We start from the raw sequence: 25,659 nt of genomic DNA, 5'->3' as shown, positions 1-25,659 counted from the left end.
AAAACATTTTTAATTTACAGGCTCCACTGAAACCCTCTATTGCCACCTGTGAAAAAAATCAGAAATAAAGTTTTAAATCTTATTTGAAAAACCCACAAGTTAGTATTTCAGTATGAAAGGACAAAAAGGTGGCACAGATCCAATCCCAGCCTAAATCTGCAGATCTAAGTAAAACTACTAAAGGTTTAATTATCAGTTCTGATCATGCTGTGCTTAATAGCTGAAAGCAAATTTGACTTTGTCACTTGTGTTTTCCTCAATCCTCAGGAAAGCTGTCCTGGCCTGAATTTATACCATTGCAAGCTCAGGGCTCAATGACTTCGGGGCCTTTCTGGCAGCGGAGTCTCCCCTGAAGGTAGTCACGTTAACACGTGTCCCACACAGTGACCTCATTCTAGAAGTGGGTAAGTAGCTACATCCAAACTCACTGAGACTATCAGCAACCCGGTCCTGGGGGTACCAGTCCTCAGAGGTATGAGCCCTTTGAAGCTCACATCAGGCCTTTGACGTTATTATTTCATACCTTGAAACAAAATATACTGGAAACAGGCTGAGGCGGCCAAGAAGCAGCCCATGTACCACGCAATACCACAGATGACTTCTTCAATCCGCTATGGCGGACGCGGGTACCGGGCTGTGTTGAAGGTGACGTGCCTCGGGCACCCTGTACCGCCTCCTCTCGAAACACCCCAAGGCCAGAGTCCTCCTCAGGCCGCAGGGCCGGGCAGGAGCTGGAGGCCACGGCTCCTCTCATGACGCCCGGGGCGGGGGGGACGGGGACGACGGGACTGGGAGGGGGCGGTGCCCACCGGACACCTGTGTGCGAGCCAGCCAATGACAGCCAATAGCGCGCGGGAGGGCGGGGCGCTCGCAGCCAATAAGGGCGGGCGTTGTTTTGAACTGGCTGCTCTCGCGGAAGCGGTGCGGCGGGGATGGGCTGGTGTCCGCGCTGGGTGAGTGCGGAGCGCTCGCGGGGCTCTTCCCTCTGAGGGGGCTGGGGAGGGTGTCGGACGGCCCGGACCCCCTCTCCCGCTCGGTCCCCTTCTCCCGCTCGGTCCCCTTCTCCCGCTCGGTCCTGGCGGAGTCACCTCGGGGCGGCGCCCCTCCCCGTTCGCGCTTGGGTGGGAAGGGCGGGGGCCAGCCTCAGAAATGGCTTTGAGTCGCTTCACCTGTCAGGAGTGGGGAGCCCGAGCCCCCGGCGCAGCCTGGCTGGGAGCTAACGGGCTCCGGGTTTGAGGGGTGAGGGGCTGTGTGTGCTTCAGGGGGCGGCGGGCCCCTCCCGGCCGAGCGCCAGGGCCCCGGCGGCAGCGGTGACCGCCTCTCCTCACAGCGAGTGGCGGGAAGGTGCTGAGCGCCTCTCGCTGAAGAAACTTCTTGTCCTAAATTTATCCGACGGCAACTACGGGGCTGTTTTAAAGTGTCAACCAACGCGTGTTTTCTTTGGTTGTGTGATGGCATATCATTCTTGCGCTGGTGGCGGCGGGTTGGTACTTGTGTCGCATGCAACAGTTTGATAAAGTAATTGTTTTAAAGTATGGTGACTCTTTGATGGCAGTTTGTCAAGAAATAGTCACAAAAAGTCACTGAAAACTACTGATGTTTCAGTTTGTAGGTATTGAAAACACTGGGGGGGTTTTGAGAGATTTCTTTTGTCATTACATGAGGTCAACAGGGCACATGCTGCTCTGAAGTGCACTTGATTACTAGCTCACTCTCCGCTGTGTATTGTACTGGTTTTAAAAGTCAAAATATACAGAAACTTGATTTTTTTTTTTTTAAGTTAAATTCGATAATTTTTTTAGTTGAGTTGTTTTCAGACTTCCCACAGTTCTGAGGAGCAGTTTGACTGAATTGATCTTGGCTATACAGTGATTCAAGTATCTCGGCTCTAACTGAAGCCAACTTGCTATCTATTTTCATTGTAATTAGTTAATATTTTAAATGAAGTGGCTAAAGGGTGGGCTAGTATTTTTCACAGTAATTGTTTTGGTATGTTTGGCAGTGCTTCAGTGCAGTTATGCACCTCTCTTGTTAACTACTTACACTTGTTCCAGACTCAGTAATAGGATGTTTACCATCGTAGCAACTATATTCTTGAAAGTGGACACAACCAGACATATAACATACCTGCAGTAAAGTAGGTAGGCCTAGACAGTGGTGTTGCTCTTGTGAGAGCAATTCAAAGTGAACCTGCTGAATGCTGATAATGATCAGCCAAATTACTTTTACGGGGATGCTTTTTTAAAGAGCATATTAAAATGACAATTAAATAAATAACTTTGTTACCAGCAGAACTAACAAAATTCTGTTGTCCTTGCCTTATGTCTCCTAGAAGGATTATTTGAACTCAAAGCAAAAAGCTTTGAAGCTCTTCTTGTGTTGCAATGTTCATTTTGTATCTGCTATTTTGAAAGAAATGAATGTGGTTTTTTCTTACATAAGGATAACTTGCAGGACTTCTTTTGTCTGCTTAACTGCTGTGGGTTTGTGTTTTTCTTTTGGTCCCTTCCTTGCAAGTTTGTAGGCTGCCTATCACCCCATGGCCCCTCTTAAGTTTTGTTCAGGGTAGGTAGTAAGTGCAGAGTTATTGTAGGTGAGGTGGGAAGAGTGGGAGTGAAAACACACTTATATAAGCGTTGATTGCAGCCCTTCTGTCCCAGGAAATTAAGCGTAGGAATTTAAGACCAGCCATACTGGGTCAGGTCAAAGGTCCATATAGACTGGTATTACTCTGTGAGCGTCTAGAGGAACATCTCTAGGGAAGTGCATAAGAACACAGCAAGTATATATGAATCTTCCACTAATTGTTTCTTCCAGTTACTTGTAACATATACTTCCTATGAATAAGAAGTGGAAAACAAATTTTCTTTCCCCAAAACAGGATTCCTAACTGGTTCCTCACTGAAGAAAACCTAAGAATTGTGAAAGCTAAAAATAACAGTCTTTGTCTAAAAGGAGGAAGAAGTCTAGCAAAAGGCTCTGGGTCTGCAGATCTGTGGCAGAGGAGAAGCTAGCACTCTTGAGAAACTAGGGGAAAGGCTGTCTTATTCCATGCCTGGCAAATGTTTTTTAAAATATAGTGTGGTGAAATGTGATGTTTACTGTCCTTTTTTTTTCTCTTGGGAGCTGTACAGTGGACGTAATCTAGTAAGATGCCAGAGAGAGAAATTGAGGAGCTGAAAATAAAATTAACTCGTTAAACTTGGGAACAGCATGCACCTTATGTTACTTTCTGTGTTTTCATAAGTGTTCCATCTTGCATTGCTGTCTCTTGCAGTGAAGACTGACCCTTTGCCTTGGTAGGGTTACAAACCCTAGGTTAGTTACTAATTGTCTATACAGAGCAGTCTGAAAGGCATCAGATTGCGGATCCATCTATTCCACCTCATCTTTATCTTTAATGATTAGTATTACTGCGCAGGAGCACGTGCTACACGAGGGAAGTGCAAAAGCAAGCCACTAAAAGGCTTTAAGAAATACAACTGTGAGATGCTTTTAAGTGGAGAAAAAAAAAAGTAGATTACTTTTTTAAAAGAATCAAGCTTCTCTTATTTTCCATGATTTTCAAGTTCAGTTTATATATATATCAAAAAAAAAAAATCATTCCACTACTGAAAGAAAATGCATCCAATTTTATTCTTTTATGGGCATTTGAGGAGTGTAGTGCTCAGTTTCCTTTGGAAAAATTAAAAAGAAGCAGTAAAATAGTTTTAGACTCTGCTGACCACAAGTTATTGTTGTGGTACATAAAACTATCAGAATCCAGTGACTGATGATCTTTAGCTGTCTCTTAGATGGCACCTAAACAACAGTTTTGGATCATTTGAGAAGCAATTGAGATCACTGTGGGAACTGACAGATGTTATTTATGATGCTTCATTTGTGAAAACAAAATACATAACAAATGGCTTCATTTTTCAAAGGCTGCTACTGGGAGTTCTTAAGGGTAAAATGGTTTTATGCCAAATTGTGAACTGATTGCCTCTAATCAACCAAATGATGGTAGAACCCTATGAAAAGAACATACACAATCTATCATGCTTTGGTCTCTTGATAGTCCCTCTAAATGCTACCTTATGCTGGCATGTATCCACTCAGGCTTTTAACAGATCGTTAAAATGAGCAAAACAACACACTGTACTGTCTAGCAGAGTACAGTAGCACAGAATAAGAATGTTAGTTACTTTAATGTCATTTCCGAATCAGCAGTGCTGTTTGGAGCAGAACGCTTAATTACATGGTGTTTGTAATTCTTGTCAAGCTGGTTTGTGTGTATTTGGTGTAAATTAGCAAACTAGAAACATATTACAGAAATAGGAGATTGTTGTTGTCATTTAATCCTTGATAACTGTTGTCTTGATGACTGGGAATAATCCAACTAGATTTTATAAAAGCTCATTATCCAGAGAGCAGTAAGTCTTCACTGTCCCACCTTAGAGTGGAGGTTTTTCCCTCCATTCTGCAGACCTTGTCAGGTTGCACAGTATGTATATTCTGGCTTGTATTGTCTTCAGAAAAGAAAACCAGAAGGCATGTGTTGTGCCACAACTTACCGGTTTTTATTTGAATTTTTTTTTTAACTAAGCTGCCTCCTGCACCTCTAAGAATAGTTCTGAAGACACATTTTCTGCTGAAATGGAGCTAGAAAGTCAGCTTTTGATCAAGCTTTGGACTTGCAATAGGATCAAGTTGCAAGTGTGGAAGCTAGTGCTGACCTAATCTTCTTCATCTTCTCCCCTTGATCTGTGGAAGACTATCACTGAATGACGAGAAGGCTGAGTTGAGCCCATCTGCTTTGTAATGGCAGCTCTGTGCAATATGCTCCTCTCATACCCATAGCTGCAGCACCCTCTTTTATGTGAATATGAGCTTGAAAGAATGACACCTGCATAAAGACTTTTTGATTAAATGTTTATGTGCCTATCATGTCTATGACAGCCCCTTTTCAGTTTTTCTCTCCTCTTAATGTTTGTTAATTGTCTTAATTTTCAGAATATCCAAATTTGAGTCTGACTTACAATATGTTTTTATTTAAGAATTTTAAGGCTAACATCCAGCCTGGGTATAAAACCACAACAGGTGTTGCAAATGCAATGTCAGCTTTGATAGAAGAAGATACCAAAATATGTTGGTTGCTTCCTTTGCCAATTAAGTATTGCTGCTATTTTAAGAGGTAGCTCTGGTTTAGCTGGCTTAAACACTTCTGTCTGAATTAAAAAAAAAAAAGATGGGACCTATATGGGACCTATAAACACTTATGCTTTTTTTGAGGCCGGCAGGTGGAGCCCAAGATAAATAATACTGTTTTGATAGTTGGAGTTACTAAAAGCACAAATGTAACTTGAACTATAATAACATCAAGTAGGGTTGATGGGGTGACAAAAAGATACTTCTGTCAAAGCAGTAGTACCCAGTAATAATGAATATGGACTCTGGAAAGCCATTGAAGTGTTGAGAATACTTGTCCCTGTAGATAATTGTGGCGAGTGTTACAAACTTATTCTCCTGCTGACTGGCAGTTTTTGTGTAAGCTTTATGTTGACCAGTAACTTTGCACAAACAGCTGGACTGAATTGATTATTTGAAAGGAACTCAATAAATCAGCTAATGGAGCCAGAAACCTGTTTATTAAAATAGTAGTCTTATGAGTGATTAATTGTCAACAGTTCTTTTTGAGTAATCCATTTAATTATCTGGCAGGACACTAATGAGTACTGGGAGCAATATCTCCATAGTCAGCAAGAGTAGTCAGTGACAGTTGCCCATTAAAATTGTATTTTATATCCCTGCTTTCAGCAAGTGTGCTTCTTTGCACTTTGTTTAAAAAAAAAAAATTTTTTTTAAGGATTACCTACCATAAATATGCTGATACTGTAAATGGGTACCTCTCAACTGTAGATTTGAAGGGGATATCTTCTGAGCTATGGGTGTTGTTTCTGAAACAGTCTAGCATGGCTTGATATTTATAAATGTCAATCTTGATGCTCACACTGAGGAAAAGGCAAAAAGAATGAAGCTACCATATTTCTGCCTTTGTGAAGTAGGGACCAGTGAACAATAGTATACAGCATTATTCTAGTGTATTGCTTGCTCCATGAACCACGTTGTTAATGCATTTTATTTAATGTGGTTTATGGACATAAGTTCATTTCTGATGGGCAGACAGTTATATATCCTTGATGGTAGAAGCTGTAGCCCTTTACCTTCCGAAGGATATGCAAAGCTGTAACTACAGTGAAGCTGCTTATTAAACTGAATTGCAAGTCACTATCTTATTTTTCTAACAAGTTGCTCAACAAACAGGCAAGAAATCACTCAGTCTAGACTTATTTTTTTACATTGCTTTTTGGTACATGTCTTAAAGACAAACTAAAGCTCCTAATGTTTGCTAAAATAAAGGACAGATAATCTTAATCTGTCCATATTTTTTTTGTGGACTTCCAAGGAAGATTTTGCAATCTGAATTCTCAGAGCCATGGTTAGGATCAGTCTTGTGCTGCTGCTTCCTTTGCAAAGACTTTTCCAGGACTAATTCAGATCATTTTGGCATCAAGTCACTGGCTAATGCTTGGCTCTGGTGGCTTTCTGGTTCAGAGACAAAAGTTTACTTCCCCTGTAGGCTGCAGATTGGGGAGAAAAGGAAAAGATAAGATAAACCAGAGATTTGAACTGTAAAATTGAAATCTGCATAATTGAAATCACCAGCATGTGATAATCTTGCTCTTTTTTTTGGTGGAAGCGCAACTAGCAGTAGCAGATCCAATAATCTATGTTAGACTTTGCGTGTTCAAAAACGTGACTAAAGTGAAAGTGCCTCTTTAAAATGCTATTACCAGGTTTAGCTTTCCTAACTGCTGATGTTAAATATGTTTCTTAACAGGAAGCTCGTTGCTTTTCCTTTTTGTTGCAGCAATTTATTTGCATCTTTACAGTGTGGATTATAAACACAGCCTGCAACTCTTGTTGAAACATTGGGGGCTGGGGAGAGGGGGAGCAGTTGTCTGTACAACTCCCAGTGTACAGAACTTGGAACAGGTAGGAGGATGTCTTGCACAGCGCTGAGCCTAGTGCAGCACAGGTGTTTGTTGACATTCCTCCTCCTCCCAGTTTTATGCTCGGTCAAGTTGTCAAGGTCAGAGTACCGTTTCCATTTACTTGTGGAGCTGTCTGAGGAGATTGCTTGAGGAATAGAATAGCAGCAGTCAGTCAGCTAAAATAAACCCTTGTTCTTAGTTTGACATTTATTGCAATGTTCTAACTGTAATGTTGGGAGTGGGAGTTGAAAGGTCTCATCTGTCCTAATTAGAGGACAGTAATGACTTCAGCAAAAAGAGTCACTTTTTGAAGGGGGGGGGAGTATCCTGTTTGATTTCTGTGTAGCGTATGCACTAAGTTACATAAACGATAACTACAGTGAGATTTGCATCATTTGGGAAAGAGGGGTGACTGTTAATTGTCCCAGCCTTGCTGTAGGCTTGTGTTATATAGGATTGTGCATCCCTGAGAAGGTTATTTGGGAGCCCAGTCTTCTGATGGGGAAAATCTGCCAGACTTGACGATATACCAGGTTCCTACAGTTAGCCAATGTGTAGTTCATCCAGGAGGCTGGTTGGATTGACAACTGTATGGTAATGTGCTGCAGAAGTGAATAACCTTCATGACTATGTTCTGGCTGCACAATAAGCATGCTGGAGAACCTGAGTCATGAAGAAACCCATCTTCCATGTTCTTCTGGGGACAGAAAAATTACCAAACAGAAAAATAAATGTCCAATGACAAAGCAAGTATCTAGAGGCAGAGTACTTTTGAAGGTGAGGGAAGGACATAAAGCAAGACAAGAAGATTCTGGACTGAGAGAAGATAAGTTTAAAAGAAGGGTAGCTGGTGCAGAATAAAGAACAATGTAAGGTTCCAGAGAAGAAATCATGAATAGGAGGATCTGGATCTGCAATTTAAATCCCTTCTGGTAGAAGAAATGGTATTCTGAATAAGGAAACTGGGGTAGTGTATGGCATATAGATATGCCATGGATATCTGGACAGCATCAGAAATTTTAAAGTAAAAAAATAAGTATAAAAGGCTTCAGAAATACCTAGAATTGTGTTATGTTTTAATTGTATTCTCTGGAAATGGCACTGTGCGCTAGTTCATAAGCTGTCTGTTGCTCTAGGAAATCTGTGCTCTGTGATTTGAACTGTGACTGTAATTTTGTTTTGCTTCAGTTTCTTTTTAAGAGTTGGAGTGGAAGGTGTGAACAGGTCAGTGTTATTTCTGCTTAGTGACAGAAAGCAGCTGGGGTACAAGATCCCGAGTTTTGTGAAAAGCTAACAAGATCTGTATGTAGAAAATCCAAGTCTTCCAGAACTGGTAGTTTGGTTGTATGAGTCCAGGATGATTGCAGTCTATTGAAAATTCAGTGATAGGAGTCTGAGAAGGGTGATAACACCTTCTTAAAACTGATTAGATTTTCTATATAAAGCTGGCTACGGATCTCTTCAAATAACTGACTAATAAATCAGTTATCCAAAATTCCAAGTCTGCTTCTTCAATTTATGATTACTTTCTAAACCAGTTATTTTGGGATTGACTTGGTAGAGGCGAAGAAAGCCTATGGTGTGATTTAATTCCATTTTCTCTAATGCCTTATTCTGTAACCTGTTAAACAGAAAATAGTTGGGATAGCTAGGCTATTGCTGCTCTTGGCTACTGGACTATGAAGTCATCTTGGGAGGAAAATTCCTTTTGTCACAGAACAGAATTTATAATACTTTGTGAGATAGAGATATGTACAGCACGCACACACTACTTTGCACTGATTTTCTTGTGTGTCTTGGCAAGCGTGTTGGGAGTGTTGCACCTCTTTTTGAGTTACTTCATTTCCTGCAGCAGAAGAGTCTCTTTGCAGAACGTTAGATTGCAAGACTGAACTTGCCGTGCCATGACAGCAACAACAGGCTGGCCGTAGTGCTGAACTGTGACTTAACAGGAGCCAAGCAGCTACTGGCAAGCTGTTAATTAAAAAAATATGTATAAATGCTGCACTTGTAGCTCTGCTTCTGGTAATATGAAATGTAGTCAAGATCATCCATTTCCTGATACCTCTTAAAGTAAATTATGTGAAAATTAAAGAGCAAGAGAGACACTTTTTGCATATCTGGAAGAAGTATGGTTAAAAATCCTACTTTTTGTACAGAAGTTGCTTTAGTCGCTGGGTTGCTCAGATGGCTTTAGAGTTGTGGTGTCAAATTATGCCTGTCCCCCTCTCTTCTTTGCCCACCTTGAAAACTCTTGCATGGGAAATGCTCTCAGTAGCACTAAAACAGCTATGTGTGGTTGGTTAGTAACATCCTGATAATTGTTTTAGCAGCCACAAAAAGTAAAGATCAGGCTGCAGTTTTATTACCAGAAACATTTTCATTGGGGCAACACAAAGTATTTGAAAGCTGTTACATGGTTTTGAAATAGAAAGCACATTTGTCATGCCATCTGAGCATGGCCAGAATTTTAAACATACCACAAGTGCTGGAAATTATTCGTCAAAAGGTACACTCTGATCCAGTATATTTTTGTTTGTACCTGATGTTTTTCCCAATGGTAAATAATAATACTTTTTCTTGGACTTTAATAGTAGCTTGGCCTAAAGTATACTTTATTTACAGCTTTGGGAGTGTCTTTGATCAGGCTTTTTCCAGCTTCTGCAACAGTTTGAGTCTTATTTTCTCCTTTTATTCTAACAGAAGCATTTTGCCTTACTTAAGACAGTGGAAAAAAAGGTAGTGGTAGTTTATTGGGAATGAGCAGAAAATTACATAATAGTCTTTCTTTCATGTATTGCTAGCACTCTAGACTTCGTCAGTATTTTCCTGATGCTTGTTTCTTTCCTAAAAATCTAAATTAGCCAAACATAACTTTGAAACAACTTCCATAAGAATTTTGGTAGTAAACCATTCACTGAAACAAATCTATTTAGGAAGTCCTATTTTATTTATTTATTTTTACTGTGAGCTATTAGTGAGAACATTGCAATCTTTAAGCTTCAGCATAGAAGCAAGGTTATCTTTTTATAATTTCCAGTATAATAGATAATCTTTATTTACTTTGTAGGCTATTACAGAATGACCTTGCACTGAGCCTTTGTGGAAGAAGCAAGATTTAAACATCAATTCTTCAATGTGCATCCTTCTATTCAAATTTGACCCCCGACCAGTTTCAAAGAATGCATACAGGTAAAGATGGTTCTAGTTAAAACAGACTTGTTTCTATCTTTTTTTTTACACAATTTCTTTTTGTAGCCAATGTTTGAATTACAAACTCAAGTCAGTATTACGTGTTCAATTATGCTTTTGTAATGTTTAACTTCATGACTTTCCCTATTGGAGGACTTCCTGTAACCTTTTGAGAACCCTTTGTTTTTAGACTGTCAAAAGACTTGGGCTTTGTGATCATGGACCTTTTGCTGGTGATCTATCATGTGGTGTAGGATAAATCCTTCAAATACTGTAATCCAGAGTTTGAAAGTCCTGTCTTCTACTTTATCACGTAAACTAAGGGGAACTGTGTTTATTAGAGCATCACAGCTGTAGCTGTACCTTTCTTTCAGTAGGGCTTTCAGTTTTAAACTAACAATTTGAATTTAGCCTGGAAAGTAATGGGCAGACAGTTGAGCAGAAGTATTGCAGTTATTAACCACTCTGTGTATTAATTTCTCCTCTGTTAATATGTGCTGGTCCAGTCTTGCAAGCCAAGGGAGCAGCACACTGTAAGTCCAGAAGGTACTACTACTGAAATTTAACTGCTTATGTAGCTTCTGGTTAACTTTGAATTACCACTTTGTCATGTTTCCTCCCAAGGACAGTACCTTCTTGTTCACTGTGTAGTTCACTGCTCTGTTCCATGTTACATTATGGCTACCACTACTCACTCTTCCGCTGTGTTTTTGATAGAACTAGCTAGCTTATGAATAGGTGCAGTTGCTTTTTAAAATATGGATAGATGAGGTCAAGATATCCTCACAGTTATTTATGCCTAGCAGTTTACTTTTGGGACAAGGTGTACTTAAAGATCCTCAGTTGCTGTTTGTCCTAAAATTAAGTACTTAAAATTTCAGAAAATGCTGGAAATCAAATCTCACTGCTTTCAAACTGATTATACTATATCAATGTAAAACAAGTAGTGCTGTGAACTGCAGAAGAGAACTTCTAGTAAGTGTCCTAGCCTTTCCCCTCCCAAAAATCTGCTTGCAAATAAAATTTTAGGTAATAAACTAATAACCATGTGTATGGAATATCTATCCAAAAGCTTAAGACAAAATAAGCATCCATGCTTTTAGGTAAGTTTTACCGGACATGTTGATGTCATACAGTGAGTTTCCCAAACATTAAACTTCCTGTAATAATATTCTCTCCCATTACAGCCCTTAATTTTGAAAGTTCATAGGCAACAGCAGTATCTTTAAGTACGTTCAGTGGGTAATAGAAAGATAGCACTTCAGTCCAGTAAGATGACTGTGGAGTTCTATTGCTTTCTGTATTTCTACATACTGTTTAGGTTTCATATTACTTTGTGGGGTACAAGTATTGGTATTCATCCAGAAAGCGTCAGAGTTGGTATGCGCAGTAAATCATTGTACCTTTCATTGACTTGTTTTTCTGCCTTTTTGTATTGAGAAGCAGATGCCATTCTATAGAAAGAAAGGAAAAGAGAAGCGGAACTTCAATTGTTCATAGAGTGCATTTCTTTCTGCATCTTGAATCTGCCTAAAAAGGGGTTTTGTTTATGATGGGACTGGTGCTGAATTAATATATCCATTTATTTGGTCTGACTTTCTTTGTATGGCTAGTTAGCAAAAGACAAATTCATCAGTTCGATGCCTCTTGGGAAAATCCTTTGGATGTAAACTGTAGTTGCTTGCCAAGGGAACTTTCTGGCATGATCAATACTTAAAAGTAAAACTTACGGTAGTTTACTTGCTATAAAAAAATTGCATCGAGATTGAAATTATTGATTAATAGCAGAAGACAACTTGCTATCAGTGTCAAAATAGGAAAATGCTTTTGAGATGTTTTGGCCCAGATTCAGGAATATTTAATTGTATTTAAGTTAGTACCTTTTGTTAAGCAACGTCTTGCTCTCTTCCTCTGAGATAAATTACTCTGAGCCATCTGTTTCAGTGGTAAGTGCCAGGCCATACTGTTCTTGGTGTCAGATTTTAACATCAGATGCATAACTTTAGTCCCCTTTTTTTCCTTAATACACCAGAATTAAATCTTTCTGCTTTTCTTTATTTGGAAAAATGTTGAAGTTCTTTCTTCTTAAATTGTTCTTGACATTTTTTTCACTTTTGCCTCAGCTTTCTGAAGGACGTAGGTCTGAGTATCAGTTGGGAATGGTACCCAGCCCTCCTAAGTCTCTGAACAGCATTATAGCCATTAGACCAAGTTAGACCTCTCTCTACTGGTCCCTTGCTAAACATAATTTTTCCTGACAACTCATGTGTGTTACACTGTGGTATAGCTGTTTATTTCCTGGTGAGGTCTTGGAACAGTTTTCCCATCCAAAAGGGGATTCCCATACCTGCAGACATACTAATTTGTCTGTCCATGTTAAGAGACATCTACAATTACTCTTCTTACTGTCATCTACTTTGCATCTCTAACTAAAATAAAGTGTCTAGAAAAGGCATAACAACTTGAAAAGACAAACTGCATGTCATTGGCCATTTTCTTGTAGCCAATAAACTTTTTCAAATTAAAACATGTTTTCCATAACACAAGAGAATTTTCCATCCAGGTAGACTTTGGTTTCTAGAGCAGTACATTGGCCAATTTTCATGAGCACCTAATTAAGCAAAAAGCTTACAGTTCACTTTTGTGATACACTAATGAATCTATCTTCCTGTACCCTTGCAACTTGCTGTTCTACCCTTTTTCCTCGGTGTCATCTCTACAGGCCTATTTGTAGTAAAGTTTAGTGCAGTGTAACAAAAGCTTTACTGTAGTCCATTATTATTGTCAAAGGTAACATGCTGCCTTTACATCTTTCTGAACTATACTGTGCGCGTCTTACAAATAAATACATGTTTCAAGCTTCAGAGCTATAATCACACAGTCTTTTTTTATGGAACTGAATTACATTGTAGGAAATTGCTTTAATGGAATGATTTCTCATGTTTTCATCTCTGCCTCAACATTAAAATAAATCTTAATATGTAAATCCTAATACAGTTGAAATATTTCAGCTATAAAAATAGCTGAATAGGCTTTTTGCAATTTATTAGAAGATGAGGGTCACTTAATATTGCTCCTTTTCAGTATGATTGTTTCATAAAAGACAAAATGAAGATGTTTTGATTGTAGCGATCCTGAATACTAGCCTTATGCTAAATTTAGGAGTCTGTGGATTAAACTTGAGATGGGGAATATTTAATCACACCAGAAAGACTTGGCTTATTTTTAGTATTTAGATATTATAAACAAACCGTGGTTTCATGTCAAGAATTATTGAAGGCATAATGTAATTGGAGCTTCAGGAAATGAGAAATGCACTTCAGCCAAATTATTTTTTAACAGTAGAGATGTTAATTTAAAAAACAATCTGTAAAAGGAGGATGCGTGCTGTAAATGGAGGTTATTCAAGAAAGATGACAGAAATTGGGTAAACCAGCTGAAAGCCTATAGGTCGAAGACTAGAATCAGCTGGAAGAAGAGAAATAATGCAAGTCAGAAAGGAATGATATTATGATTATTTGGCATTGAAAAGATAAAAACATATATATGCTGTGCTTTCCAACAAATGCTATCTTTGTTGGGCAAAATACTAAGCACCTTCCTTACAGAAAGGATGCCATTGAAGTGTTAGCCTTTTTTATTTTCTCTATAGCTGATTATAATTCTTTTATCTGTAGTATTTCTAATGTGCAACTGGTACCTCATGATCATGTTTTAACGAAGAGGTGAATTTGCAGGGAAGTCCAGGAGCCTGCAGAAAATGTCAGTACATTTGAACAATGAGTAAAGTAATAAGATTTCATTGGAACCAATTCTTGCATTTTGTGGCTTAAAATTTAGAAAGAAAATTGTATTGTCTAACTTCAGTTTACAGTAGCAAACTTGGCTTCTGCTGTGTAAATGTAATTGACATGCGGCTGGGCTGGTAGGAGGAACTGACAGTGAAGAAGGTACTGAGGTTGTAGGAAACTGGTTAAGAAAATCCACAGGTTTCTGAAAGATGGCATTTCATTAAAATTAAATATTGAGCAACATAGCTGGAGAGAATGGCGAACACTCGTAATCTTGTAATTGAAATAAAGGCAAGTCACGTTATGGGTAATAATGAGCAGGACTTTGGAAGTTCTAGCTGTTGGATCACAGCATGGTGTGGTGTTGTGTGCAAGTGTGTCTGCAGTCACCTGTTGCCCTGAGTCTCCAGCATATGGCTTGCCTAGGGTTGCAGTTGTCTTTTGCCTTTTATTTGGATCAGCCAAATCCATTACTTGCTTTTCAGGTGAGGATGTGCTGCCAATGAAAAACACTTTTTTTTTTTGTAATTCTAAAAATGATTGAAAAAAGACTGGAAGAGCAGCATCAAATGAAAGCTCATCTACAGGTTTGAAAATGGCAGTGTCTGAATGCTGATTCTCAGCATAGAAACCCAGTAACACTTCTAACTCAAGCTTTTATTCATAGATACCTTGTGCCTATTTGATGTTGCAATAAGTCATTACATTTAGTTGCTGATGCTGTCTTCCATTGCTTTTGAGTAACAGAAAATGTTAATTTTCTCACTTTCAAAAGATGGATGTGCACAGTCAGATTAGCCTAGACTTTTCTTTCTAGTGTTCCAGTACTAACACTGCTAATGAAATGACTGTGGCATACATTCAGTAAGGTATTTGTGTGATCTGTAAGGGAGTACACCAAATAAGTTGCTTTGTTTTAATAACTTCTGCTGGATGAAATGGACGGAGAAATAGTTTTTGCTTTTCGAAGAGCTGAGACTGTTCTAAATTCCTCTGAAGCTGTCTGGCTGTACTGACTCTTTAAATCTTACCTGCTTTACATTCACAGCCTGACTGGCTTGAACTGGTGTTATTGAATTTGACTGATCTGCATTGCTGACATGCCTGGAACTTTTGAGGAAGACCTGTCCTATCTTGTATGTCCGCTGCTTCTTAAATATCATGTTGAACTTGGTCTTTCAAGTGTGCAGGTGCCATTTATGATAATTATCAAAGTACAGAGCAGAAGGAACTAGGCATAGCTAGCAGAATTTTCTGTCACTGCTGTTTCCTAATAATGTCTGGCATTTTTTAATACCTGTTTGTTTTCTAAAATTATCAAATCTTAAATGGCATGTGAAGAGCTGCAGCACGCTTTTTGTCAGGACAGCATTTGGTCTTGTGGAGTGATGTGTTTAAATATAAATAACGGATTTCATCTGGCAGTGTTTTTCAATTGCATGTTATTTTCATAACTTTTTCCTACCTCCTGATTGTGTAGCCTCCAGGGCTTCTTGTAGTTTCTGTGCTGTAAGGGCTGACTCACATTAATGATTCAATTATTTTGTCCTACTCTTCTGGTAGAATTCAGATTATGCAAGCAACTACACATGCAAAAAAATCCCATAAACAACAAAAATCAGGGGAAAAAGCCCCACCAAAATACCTCTTGATTGTTACAAAAACCCATGCCTTTTCCCTTTACTTCTCTGCATCCTTGAGCATGCTGTCCTTTCTTCAAATGAATTTCAGTGGGGCCGGACCTTTGAGACTATCACAAATTTATCTCTGTTCTGGGTACTTATAGACAAAAGCATGTGACTTGTATCTTTGAACCACATAAACAGAGCTTTAGGTGTTGAAGTTAGATTAAAAAAATACTGTGACTACATGATCCTAACTAGTGATCCAGTAACAACATACTCTCATGCTTCAGATTTTTTTGGTAAGTTACCTATAAATCTGTGGGTTACCTTTAATTTTCTTTAATTAAGCTGTAACTTCAGATGCTGAGGAATCTTAAGATTGCGTATGTGATCTTAATTCAGTCTCTTGCATTGCAAGTATTATTCCTTGAAAATAGTAGCTGCCTGATTTACACAAGAAGATAGACTTGCTGAATGTCTCAAGACAATGAGAGAGAAGGCTGTTGTCAGATGTCATTTGACCTTTACGCTGAGTGATAAAAGTGAGATGGGAGGATAAAGAATGGTTTCATACTTAAAATGAGATAATGCTGTGGCAAGGTTGGATTCTGTTCCTGTCTGTACTGTGAAGTTCCTGTTTCTAAGAGTATCTTTTTGCTCTTGTGTTCTACAGGCTTATTCTAGCAGCTAATAGGGATGAATTTTACCACAGACCATCCAAATCGGCAGATTTTTGGGACAGCAGCAATGAGATCCTTAGTGGTATGTATGTCTTGTTGTTTTAAGTGGGTTTCATACAATTTATAAGGGAATTACAGCCTTGTTTTTTTGTTACTGGGGAGGTGGTGGTGCATTTCTCATAAGAAATATGCTTCTTCCCAATAATGCTGGGGAAAACATGTCATAAGTTTGAAAGATGAGTTGTGCTATTATTATCTTATTTGTGTTTTAATATCTTATGGGCTTTTTCCCAGTTTTACGTTCTTTTACTGATTTCAGTCTGAGCAGTGCAGTGGAAATATATCAGATTAATTTGTCCATCACAGATGATTACTTTAGTTTTGTCAGATACATTGAAACAGTTCTTAATATAAGTGGAATTAGTTATTCCACAGACTCATTGTCTGTAATACTGACTTGAAATCATTAAACTAAGCCTCAAGAAAGTGAAAACTTTCTCATTTCTTGTCAGTTAATTTATAGGCTACAGAATAATTTTAGTTATTGATCCATCAGTTTATTAGCTTTCGTGCCTACATTTTTCTAAACTGATAGTACAGTCACTCAGCTGTGTGGTTCTCCTATGTAGGGAATCTATATCTGTAGTCATTTTTAAGTATAATCAATACTTCTGCCTTTTTTCAGAAACAGAAGTGACACTCTGGAAGACAAAGCATTGTTTAAATGCAAGATTTTGACTTTGCAAATACTCTTTGTTGGTGCTGTGTGTTACTGTCATTGGCAAGGGGGCCTGTGAGGATAAATTACTCCCACTGCACTACAACTCCCTTGCTTCTGAAGTTCTGGCTGACATTTCTGTTTTGTGCCAGACATGCTGGATGCTGCTGCTCCTGCTATATAGCAATTGAAAACAAACAAACAAAAAGCTATGCTGAAAACTGAAGGGCCCTGAATTTTTATCTTTTATACTCATCAGCTCTGTCCGTATTTGGCATATGAAACTGGTATATTCTCCATCCTGGGGGTGTATCTGTGGAGATCCCATGAATATATGGCTTTGAGTTACTAATGTTCTCTCAAATGAAAGCAATGAGTTTAACCAAAATAAATTAAATTTATTTTTTCTATGACTTAAAAATGAAAAATATTTTGCACTTAGAGCAATTTCAGGAAAACAGTAATTGCTATATGTTAATCACTGGGCATTGGTCAACAAAGCCGTATGTTTTCCTTTGTGGGCCTTTCAGTTAAAGTAGAGCACAGTAGTAAAAGTATTGTGTAAAGATGTGATACGGCTAAATTCAATATTGAAGTTCTGGATACTGAAGAAAGAAAGGAGTTTCTGAATAAGGATCTAAAATTCTTTTGATCTTCTAATGAAAGTTATCTTATGACATAATGATTCAGAATTAAAAGGTTTCTAACAATATACATGTTACATTGAACTAGTTCTTGGTTTTGCATTAAATGCTTGCTGGTTAACATGAGCTCATTACAAATGGGGGGGGGGTTAGTTTATGCTCTCTTTCAAGGGGTTTGGTTGTGGGTTCCACTTCTGTGGGTCCTTCTCAATGTAAATTACTGTTACCAGCATCCAAGATTTTTATCAGTTACCTAGCTTGCTCTAAATTTTTCTGGTTACTTGTGAATTTAAACTTGCAAATAACATTAATCTTCTGAGATATGCTTTTGAGCTAACAAGCATTCTGAGCCTACTTAGTTTTATATGTATTTTAGCATATAGGCAAAGCTTATAATTTTGCTTTTACATTTAAATTTCTCATTATCTCTCATCTATTATTGCAGTAGCTTGGAAAATATTTGATAGTGCAGAATTGGAGGACAGGTAATTTAAGTGGGCTTACCTCACTTATCCAGAAAGACAGTCTCGTACTTACTGCATTTTATCCAGCCTGATCAAGACTCAGGATTTGCATTAAGAAATTCTGATTTAAGCTTGAGGTTTTTTTTAAATGAATGTAATAGCCTAACTCTTACTTATTCCATTAGGTCTGGATATGGAGGAAGGAAAAGAAGGTGGGACGTGGCTGGGAATCAGTAAGAAAGGCAAGATGGCAGCCCTGACAAACTATATGCAGCCACAGATTGATAAAAATGCAAAAGGAAGAGGTATGAAGGAGTAGAAATGGAGGAAGAAGAAAATGGACAAACAAGCCCTGGTGTCCTAGTAAAACAGTGATGATTACAATATTAATTTTTTTTAACGTGACTTTATGGACAAATAAAATGGTTATGTGCTGTAAACAGAACTTGTGAAGTGATGACTTGGACTTTGAGTACCTGTGTGGGGAACTTGACTTGGATAATGATATTCTAATCAAGCAGGCAAAACCAAAACAAGATGTAGTGCCTAGAGCCTGAAGTTACATTCAGACAAGAAATGCAGCACCAACTGTCTTCTCTTGAAAGTAATTCTAATTAACAGAACAACTAGACAAGCGTTGAACTAGATTTAGATTACAGTAGACTTTTTAAAGTCCTTGTTCAAATACCTAAGTCAGGGAAACAATGCAGCTTGGATTATGCTGGAGGTTAGCCGGAAAGATTATTGTAGTCCCTTCTGCCCTACACACTGATAAATCAGATGAGTAGATATAATAGGAAAGAAAGGTCTTCTGAAACCTGTGGATTTTTTTTTTTTAAAGTAAAATAGGTCTGTTTGTAACTGTCATGTGGTACTGCGTTGGCAATATATTGTAATGGCAAAACATGTTATACAGAGGAACAAATGAACCACGTCATTTGTATTTCATTTTAGGGTCATAGATCGGGGAAATGAAGCAAGACAAAGAGTTTGGCAAGGTGGGAGGAGGAGAAAGGCACATCCAGTATAGAATAGTTAGTAAATACGAATTCTGTAGAAATATTGAGCAAGGGCTTTTGACTGAGTTCTTAAGAATAAAAAGTGAAGCTCTTAATGTGAACATGATACAATGCTGTAAGACTTTTAAAGGCTCGTTGGTCGGTTGATTTTGCTGGGTTCTTTCTTCACTCTTATACCCTATTGGTAACAAGAATCCTTTGTATACTGTTTGTTTTACCAAGCCTGTCAGAATAGTGAGCTCACACAAATTACTCTATGTACTTCTCTTTCTTAGGTGCTCTTGTAACAAACTTCTTGACTGCAGATCTGGACAGCTACTCTTACTTGAAGAAAGTTTCAGTAGAAGGACATCTTTACAATGGATTTAATTTATTAGCAGCTGACTTGAAGTAAGTCTACAAAACATCACAGTTCAAATGTCAAAGGGAGATAGATAGTAGCACTGATGTACATTTACTTCTTGGCACAGAAGCATAACAATACAGAAGCCTGTGACAAACTAAAGTGAGAGCTCTTTTTTGCTAATTGGCATGTAAGGTCCTAATGGTACTCTAGTCATAATTTCCTTTATTATTTTTTCATCTTTCAGATACTGGAGGGCTGTCTTGTATTCTAATCATTGCTTCCTGCAAAACTTCTTGCAACTTTTCCCTAATAGGCCATACTCAGTCTTTACGTTGAAGGCTGTGTGGCTTGTGTTTTGGAGAACATAAAACCTTGGCTCTGTAATTTCTCAGAATTTATTTTTTTTCTCTGAGAGGTGGCATGCGGTGGCAGCATTAGAACAGCTGAAAGCTTTCAAGCTATTACTCCTGTCAGAGTGGCTGTATCATTAATCTTTGCTGAAATGTTTAAAAAAAAATCAGCACACAACAAATACATTAACTTCTTCAAGTTTCTGTAGCTGAAGAAAGGACCTTGGATACTTGATTATAATCAATGTGGCTGGCACAATCCTTTCCCATGCACATGCATGTGTGCATGCACAAGTATATATGCTGATTTTTCTTTGCATTATGCCTGATTCAGAAGAACGGACATCCAGGGCTAAGTCATCTCCAGGCTATGGATCAATTCTCAGTTAAGTGCATACTTCATGACCATAAGCAGGTATAAATTGCCAAGAGCACACTACTGCTTTGGCACACTTTCTGCAGAAGCATTAATCATATTAGACAAGCTGATGGTGTGAGGCTTTCTCCCACTCAGCTTTTCTGCATGCTTTTGGGAAACTACATACTCTTAAAGCAGAAGGTCATAGTGTTTACTGTTTTCAGTGAAAATAATTTCTAGCACCCTATTGCTAACTGATCTTGTTTAGATTTTTCACTTTCTGTTTTAGACCACCTTCAGCTGGTACTTCAGACTTGCCTCCCACTCCCTACTCTCCCACTTCCCTGCAAGTGTTTTGTCATCTTTTTTTTAAGAAAGGCCTTTATTTCATATTCTGCCAGGCTATTAGTTTTCATTTTTTAATTTGCTATGATATGATGGGAAAGTGAAATGAAACTCATATAGGTGATTGAAGTCTAAAAGGATGAATACAGAAAGACAGACACGTACCACCCGTGAAGATACCAGGAGTGTGTTTCTGCTTGGTGTGCCCACTTAGAAATAAGTGTATAGGTTATGTTTCCAGAAGTTTAATCGAGAAGCAGGATAGGCAATTACAGGGTTTGCTGCTTCTCTGTTATTTTTACCCTCTACTTTACAAAGTTCATTATCCCACCATAGACTTCCAAAACTTTTCTGTTGCTTAAATTAATTTTTACCATGGTCAGAGGATTTGACTTGTTGTGCTCTCTGCTGCATGTTGCTGCCTGGCTAGCTTTCATAAGTTGGAAGGCTATCTGTAATTTAAAAGATAAGTCTTACTCTGTTTTCAAGAAAAAAAGTAAGTTTGTGTGACGTAGCAAGCAGTAAGTTTGAGTTTCTTTGTGCTAATTTAGGTAAATAGAATAGTTGTAATGGCTACTAGTATAATGATATTAAAGTATATTTGATTGATGTTACTTGACAAGGCAGTCATTCATGTGTTGTTTTTGTTTGTTTATTCTTCTATGCTAGGCTGATAGGGAATTGTATGCTCAATTGAATAGTCTTTCTGTACTGATGCAGGTCATAATTCCTTGCTGAGCATGAGTCTGAAAGCTGTATGTGTTGATTAACTTCTCCATTTTGATATGTCCTTAGTCTTGGATACTCTGATGAAATGAAATTCTTGGCAAACTAATGATGCAGAGCAATTTCTATAAGACATGTAAACTTGTCATTTTAGGAAATTAGAAGTACCCATGAGAGAAATGTAGTATATAAATGGAAGCTACTTTTCTATGTAACTAGAAAATGTTACTGTAGTTGATGCTATTTTGTTGGGCCATGTTACTGTTCAACATAAAGATTGAAGGCTATTCTTAACATGTTCTTCTGCTGTGTAACAAATAGTGATTGGCTCTGTTAGAGTAGTGTGAAATGGGGAGGAAACTCAAATGGAAAGTGTAAATGAAGCACTGTTGGGGAGGGGTATATCTGAGCACATCATACTGCTGACTAAGCAGCACATTTAGAGACATTTACAGTGTTTGAGTTTTCAGGTACACATTTCAGGAAAAGAAATTTTTATCTTCTCTCTGTATTATTACGATGACACTATGCTAGATGATACAGGTGTCATAATGTGAGAAGGGAGAGCTGGAAACCACCAGATGGGTTGTAAAATCTCATTTATTTCCACAGCTTTGTGTGACTTGTTTTAAACATGCATGGGTTTTGACACTTTTAGTGTATCTATTTGCTCTGTGGCATTTCATGCTGTCAATTTAAACACTATTCTTCTTTTAAATAAGAATATTGTATTGGAAAAAATACTTAGTACTTCAAGTTTTCTAATATTTTCAATTTATCATCTTGCTGTATCTGCTGAGTATGAGTCATGAATACTTACCCCATTATGCGAAATGTACTTTTACGTTGAACGTATGGCATATGGCAAACAGTGTCTATTTGAAGTCTTGTGGGGCTGTAAAACTAGCTTCTAAGAAGGCAGTATTGCTGCTACTCCAATTTTGACTATCAGTAGGTCTGATCAGATCAGAGCAAGGTTATCAGAGGCTGGACTGGTCTCTAAGAAAATAGCCGCTTAAGATTAATAGTAGTTTTCCTTCTTTCTCCCTTTGTGATAGTATCTGAAGTAATAGTGAGCTGCTTTTGCTGATGATCGGGACAGCATTTCTGCGTTGGGGAAACCTGTGTTTATGTCCAACAAATCTAGTTGCTACAGTTGCTCAAACTTTCTTGGGTATCTCAGACTTGTGTTAGGGCTGCTGTGGTAGCATCTCACTTGTGTTCCATACTGCCAAGTGGTTAATACAGACTGCCCTGAAGGACAAACTGAAGGGGCAGCTTCTTGTCACTCTCCCAGGAAGTTTAGAGTCTCTGACAGCTTGTCAGTTAGAGCCCATATTGTTCATGTGCAATAAGAACCCTGTGTAATAGGAGTGAATCACTTTCTCCATGAGGAATAGATGAATTGTCCCTTACAAAACAAGACAGCTGGAGGGAGCTGCAGAAAAAGTCCTTTTGTGTGAGCTTTTCTAGTCTCCCCTGTGACAGGCAGTTTTCAGTGCCTCTAGGGGAAATGTAGTAAACTATACCATCACCTGCATTAACTAATTTGGTAATGTATTGAAAATGGAGATTATGTACTAGAATGTATTCTTCACGTTCTGATCTGAAGAGTGAAGTTTGGCTAATAATAGGTATTATCCTTGATAGATAGGACTGAGTTCCAGTTGAAGCTGCAGATCCCCAAAACGGTGGGGTTGGAATGTGTGTGAGGGGAGGGGAATAGATACACAAATATATAAAATAAAATACATGTTTAAAAGTGTTTTTATATATAAATATATACTGTGTATATATATGTATTTTAATATGGAAATCTACAGCTTGTTAGTTATGTAGCAACATCATTGATGAGGTAAAAAAAAAAGCAAACTGAAGAAAAGATGTTTGGGAGAAGACTTAACTGAACTGTTGATAGTGTAGGGCCTCAAGATTAAAACATCTGCACAGTGTGACCAGGTTTTAGAAACATGGGCTGTCTCATTCAGTATGGTTATCAAGACAAGGCTAGGTGGGCAGGATTTGATTGCTCTCCAGAGATTAGACTTAGGTGCCTTTCCAGTGAAAAGTGAGATAGGGTCAGACTGCTGGTGTGGAAAGAATGTAGATGGGCAAGTCGTCATGATTGCTCTGTAAGCTCAGTTACATTTCTTCTCATGCAATGTCTGTCCTAATACCACCTTCGGCAGAGTACATCTGTCTTGCTCCTTGTGACTTCCTCATGAAAATAAGGTGTCCAGGTGCTTCTCTAATGTGTTCTGTACTACCACCTTTGAAATATTTCTGTGTAGATCCTCAGTCATTTGCAAGTTGAATGAGATGGACAGTCCAATGTCAAGAGGAGGAAAAAAGCTTCTGAAAAACTTTTTTATTTTATCTCTTCCCTCTGGTGTCAGCTTCTGCCTGACTCAAAAAAATAGGACAACACCAAAGAAATGTTTAGACACTGACAACAAAATCAGAGTAGTGCTTTAAAGCAGACTTTGTATGCTGTGAGTGTCCAGCAGTATTCTTTTCACCATTTTATCTGATGCTAGGTGGCATATGTACAAAAATGTTTGGGCTTTATAGTTGGTGGGTTTGTGTTTTCTTGTTTGTTTTTAGCTTCAGAACAGAAAGAGTTTTCTGATTAGCTCGTGAAAATTGAACAAAAGGAAATTAAACTGTGAACTGTACTACTCAGTTGAAACTACTTTTCAGCATTTCAAGCTGCCAGTTTCATCTTTTTCCCCTTGACAAAAAATACATGCACGTGTTATTCATAAGACAATCCAATGTCCTTGTTGGTAAAATATTGACCCTGTTAGAAGATTAGAACTCAGTGCCCAGGGGAATGATCACTTGGTGATAACCACACCCTCTGGAGCTTTATGGCCTCATTATTTTTTCTCTCTTCTGTCTGTATTTTTTGTTGAATGTGACTTGGAGCCACCTTGAAGTTGAAGCAGGGCAGGGGTGCAGAAGGATATTGCTTATATTTCATCAGCATTAAGAAGTAATTGTGGCAAACTCTGCATGGCTTTGAAGCACCTATTACTCCTGAGATTATGCTGCCTAGAATATTTCCTAGAACATTTATTATTGTTTACAGTTTTTGATGGAATGATGTATCTAAGAGCATAATTTTTATGTAGTTATAGTTTCTTCTCTTTCTGCTGTCATCTATGACTGGGATTTAAAAAAAAAAGTCTACTGGGTCCTATTGTCATCATTTATAATTATGCCTTTATTACTTCTCCAGTGAAATTGTTATCTATACTTGTAAAGCTGGGAAGGAAGAGAATCTGAGTCCAGGCCAGGATTTTGAGGCTATTGCTGTGATCAAGCTTATAGTGATTTGGTTTTTTGGTTTGGTTTTTTGGGGGGGGGGGGTTCTTTTTTTTTTTTCCCCCCCTCTTGGCTTTTGCCTGGATGTTCATCAGTACTGAGTATCTGTAAACAGTAGGAAGACAGTAGGCAGAGCCAAATGATAAGAGTAGCTGACTGGCCCAGTGAACTAAATTTTGGAAGTATCCCCATTTCCGAAGTCTTTTGGAAGACTTTAGTCTTGTTTTGACAGAAGACAGCAGCATTGTTGCAGTGGAGGTAAGGGTAATAAAAAATGCGCATCCAGGGGAGTGTGGCATGTAAAAACAATACGACACAGATGTCCTGAATTAGTGACCCTGCAGTTTGTATGTATTCCCCATCTTTTTGTTGAACTTCAGGGGATCTTGTTACTGAATTTGTCAGTCATGAGAATCTCAGAACACATGCTAGGTGACAATATTCTTTCCTATAAAAAGCCATTGCTAAAGGAAGTCAGCAGTGCCTACTTACTCAGCATGCAGTCTCGTTTATGACAGGACTTGTCTTACAGCTGTGTTCAAGGGCTTGCTTGGGCCATTTGTCTACCTTTCCATCTAAAACTCTGTCTTTTGAGAGCTCAGGTGGTAACAATTGCCCTGATCTTTTCTCTTCATAGACCTTCTAAAGTAGATACAGGTTTGACAATTTGAAAAGAGAGTATTTAATGCACCAGTAAAATAGTTTGTGTAAATGCTGGTGTCTTAACTGGAAAAAAAAGACTAGAATGACCTTAATGATGTTGCTTTATTTGCTTAAATATATTACAAGCATGTATTATAATTGCCACTGTAGCTTTTTTAATTACTCTAGTGCTAATGTTAAAATAGGCCATTAGCAGACAACTTTTTTTCCTGTTTTTTAACTTTGGTTTATTTGTTCTTCCTGTGCTTAGTTGTTGTCTGTATTGTATTAATTCCAGCTGGATTTTATTTATAAATAGTTTGCTCCATGAAACACACCAATTCAGTAACTTTAGGTGACCTAAAATACTTTACTTGTGTGTTGCTTTTTCCATGCCC

The 25,659-nt window shown here is 38.2% G+C and overlaps 1 protein-coding gene across 3 annotated transcripts in view; it reads left to right on the top strand.

Moving 5' to 3' along the window:
• Positions 1–877: 877 nt before the first annotated feature.
• TANGO2 (transport and golgi organization 2 homolog) overlaps positions 878–25,659 on the top strand; it is a 42,518-nt gene continuing 17,736 nt past the window's right edge. For all 3 annotated transcript variants that reach the window (XR_012652328.1, XR_012652329.1, XM_075041532.1), the window contains exons 1-5: positions 878–953; positions 10,105–10,226; positions 16,316–16,404; positions 18,334–18,453; positions 19,443–19,557. Coding sequence is in view for 1 of the 3 variants with exons in the window: in XM_075041532.1 (XP_074897633.1) it covers positions 10,171–10,226; positions 16,316–16,404; positions 18,334–18,453; positions 19,443–19,557 (380 nt within the window). In the remaining 2 variants the exon portion in view is untranslated. The remainder of the gene's footprint in view (positions 954–10,104; positions 10,227–16,315; positions 16,405–18,333; positions 18,454–19,442; positions 19,558–25,659) is intronic.

Source organism: Buteo buteo, chromosome 11 (assembly GCF_964188355.1).
Source record: "Buteo buteo chromosome 11, bButBut1.hap1.1, whole genome shotgun sequence".
Lineage (NCBI taxonomy): Eukaryota > Metazoa > Chordata > Aves > Accipitriformes > Accipitridae > Buteo > Buteo buteo.
The sequence above is the reverse complement of the archived record's forward strand: the minus strand, read 5'-3'. Positions and strand labels throughout refer to the sequence as shown.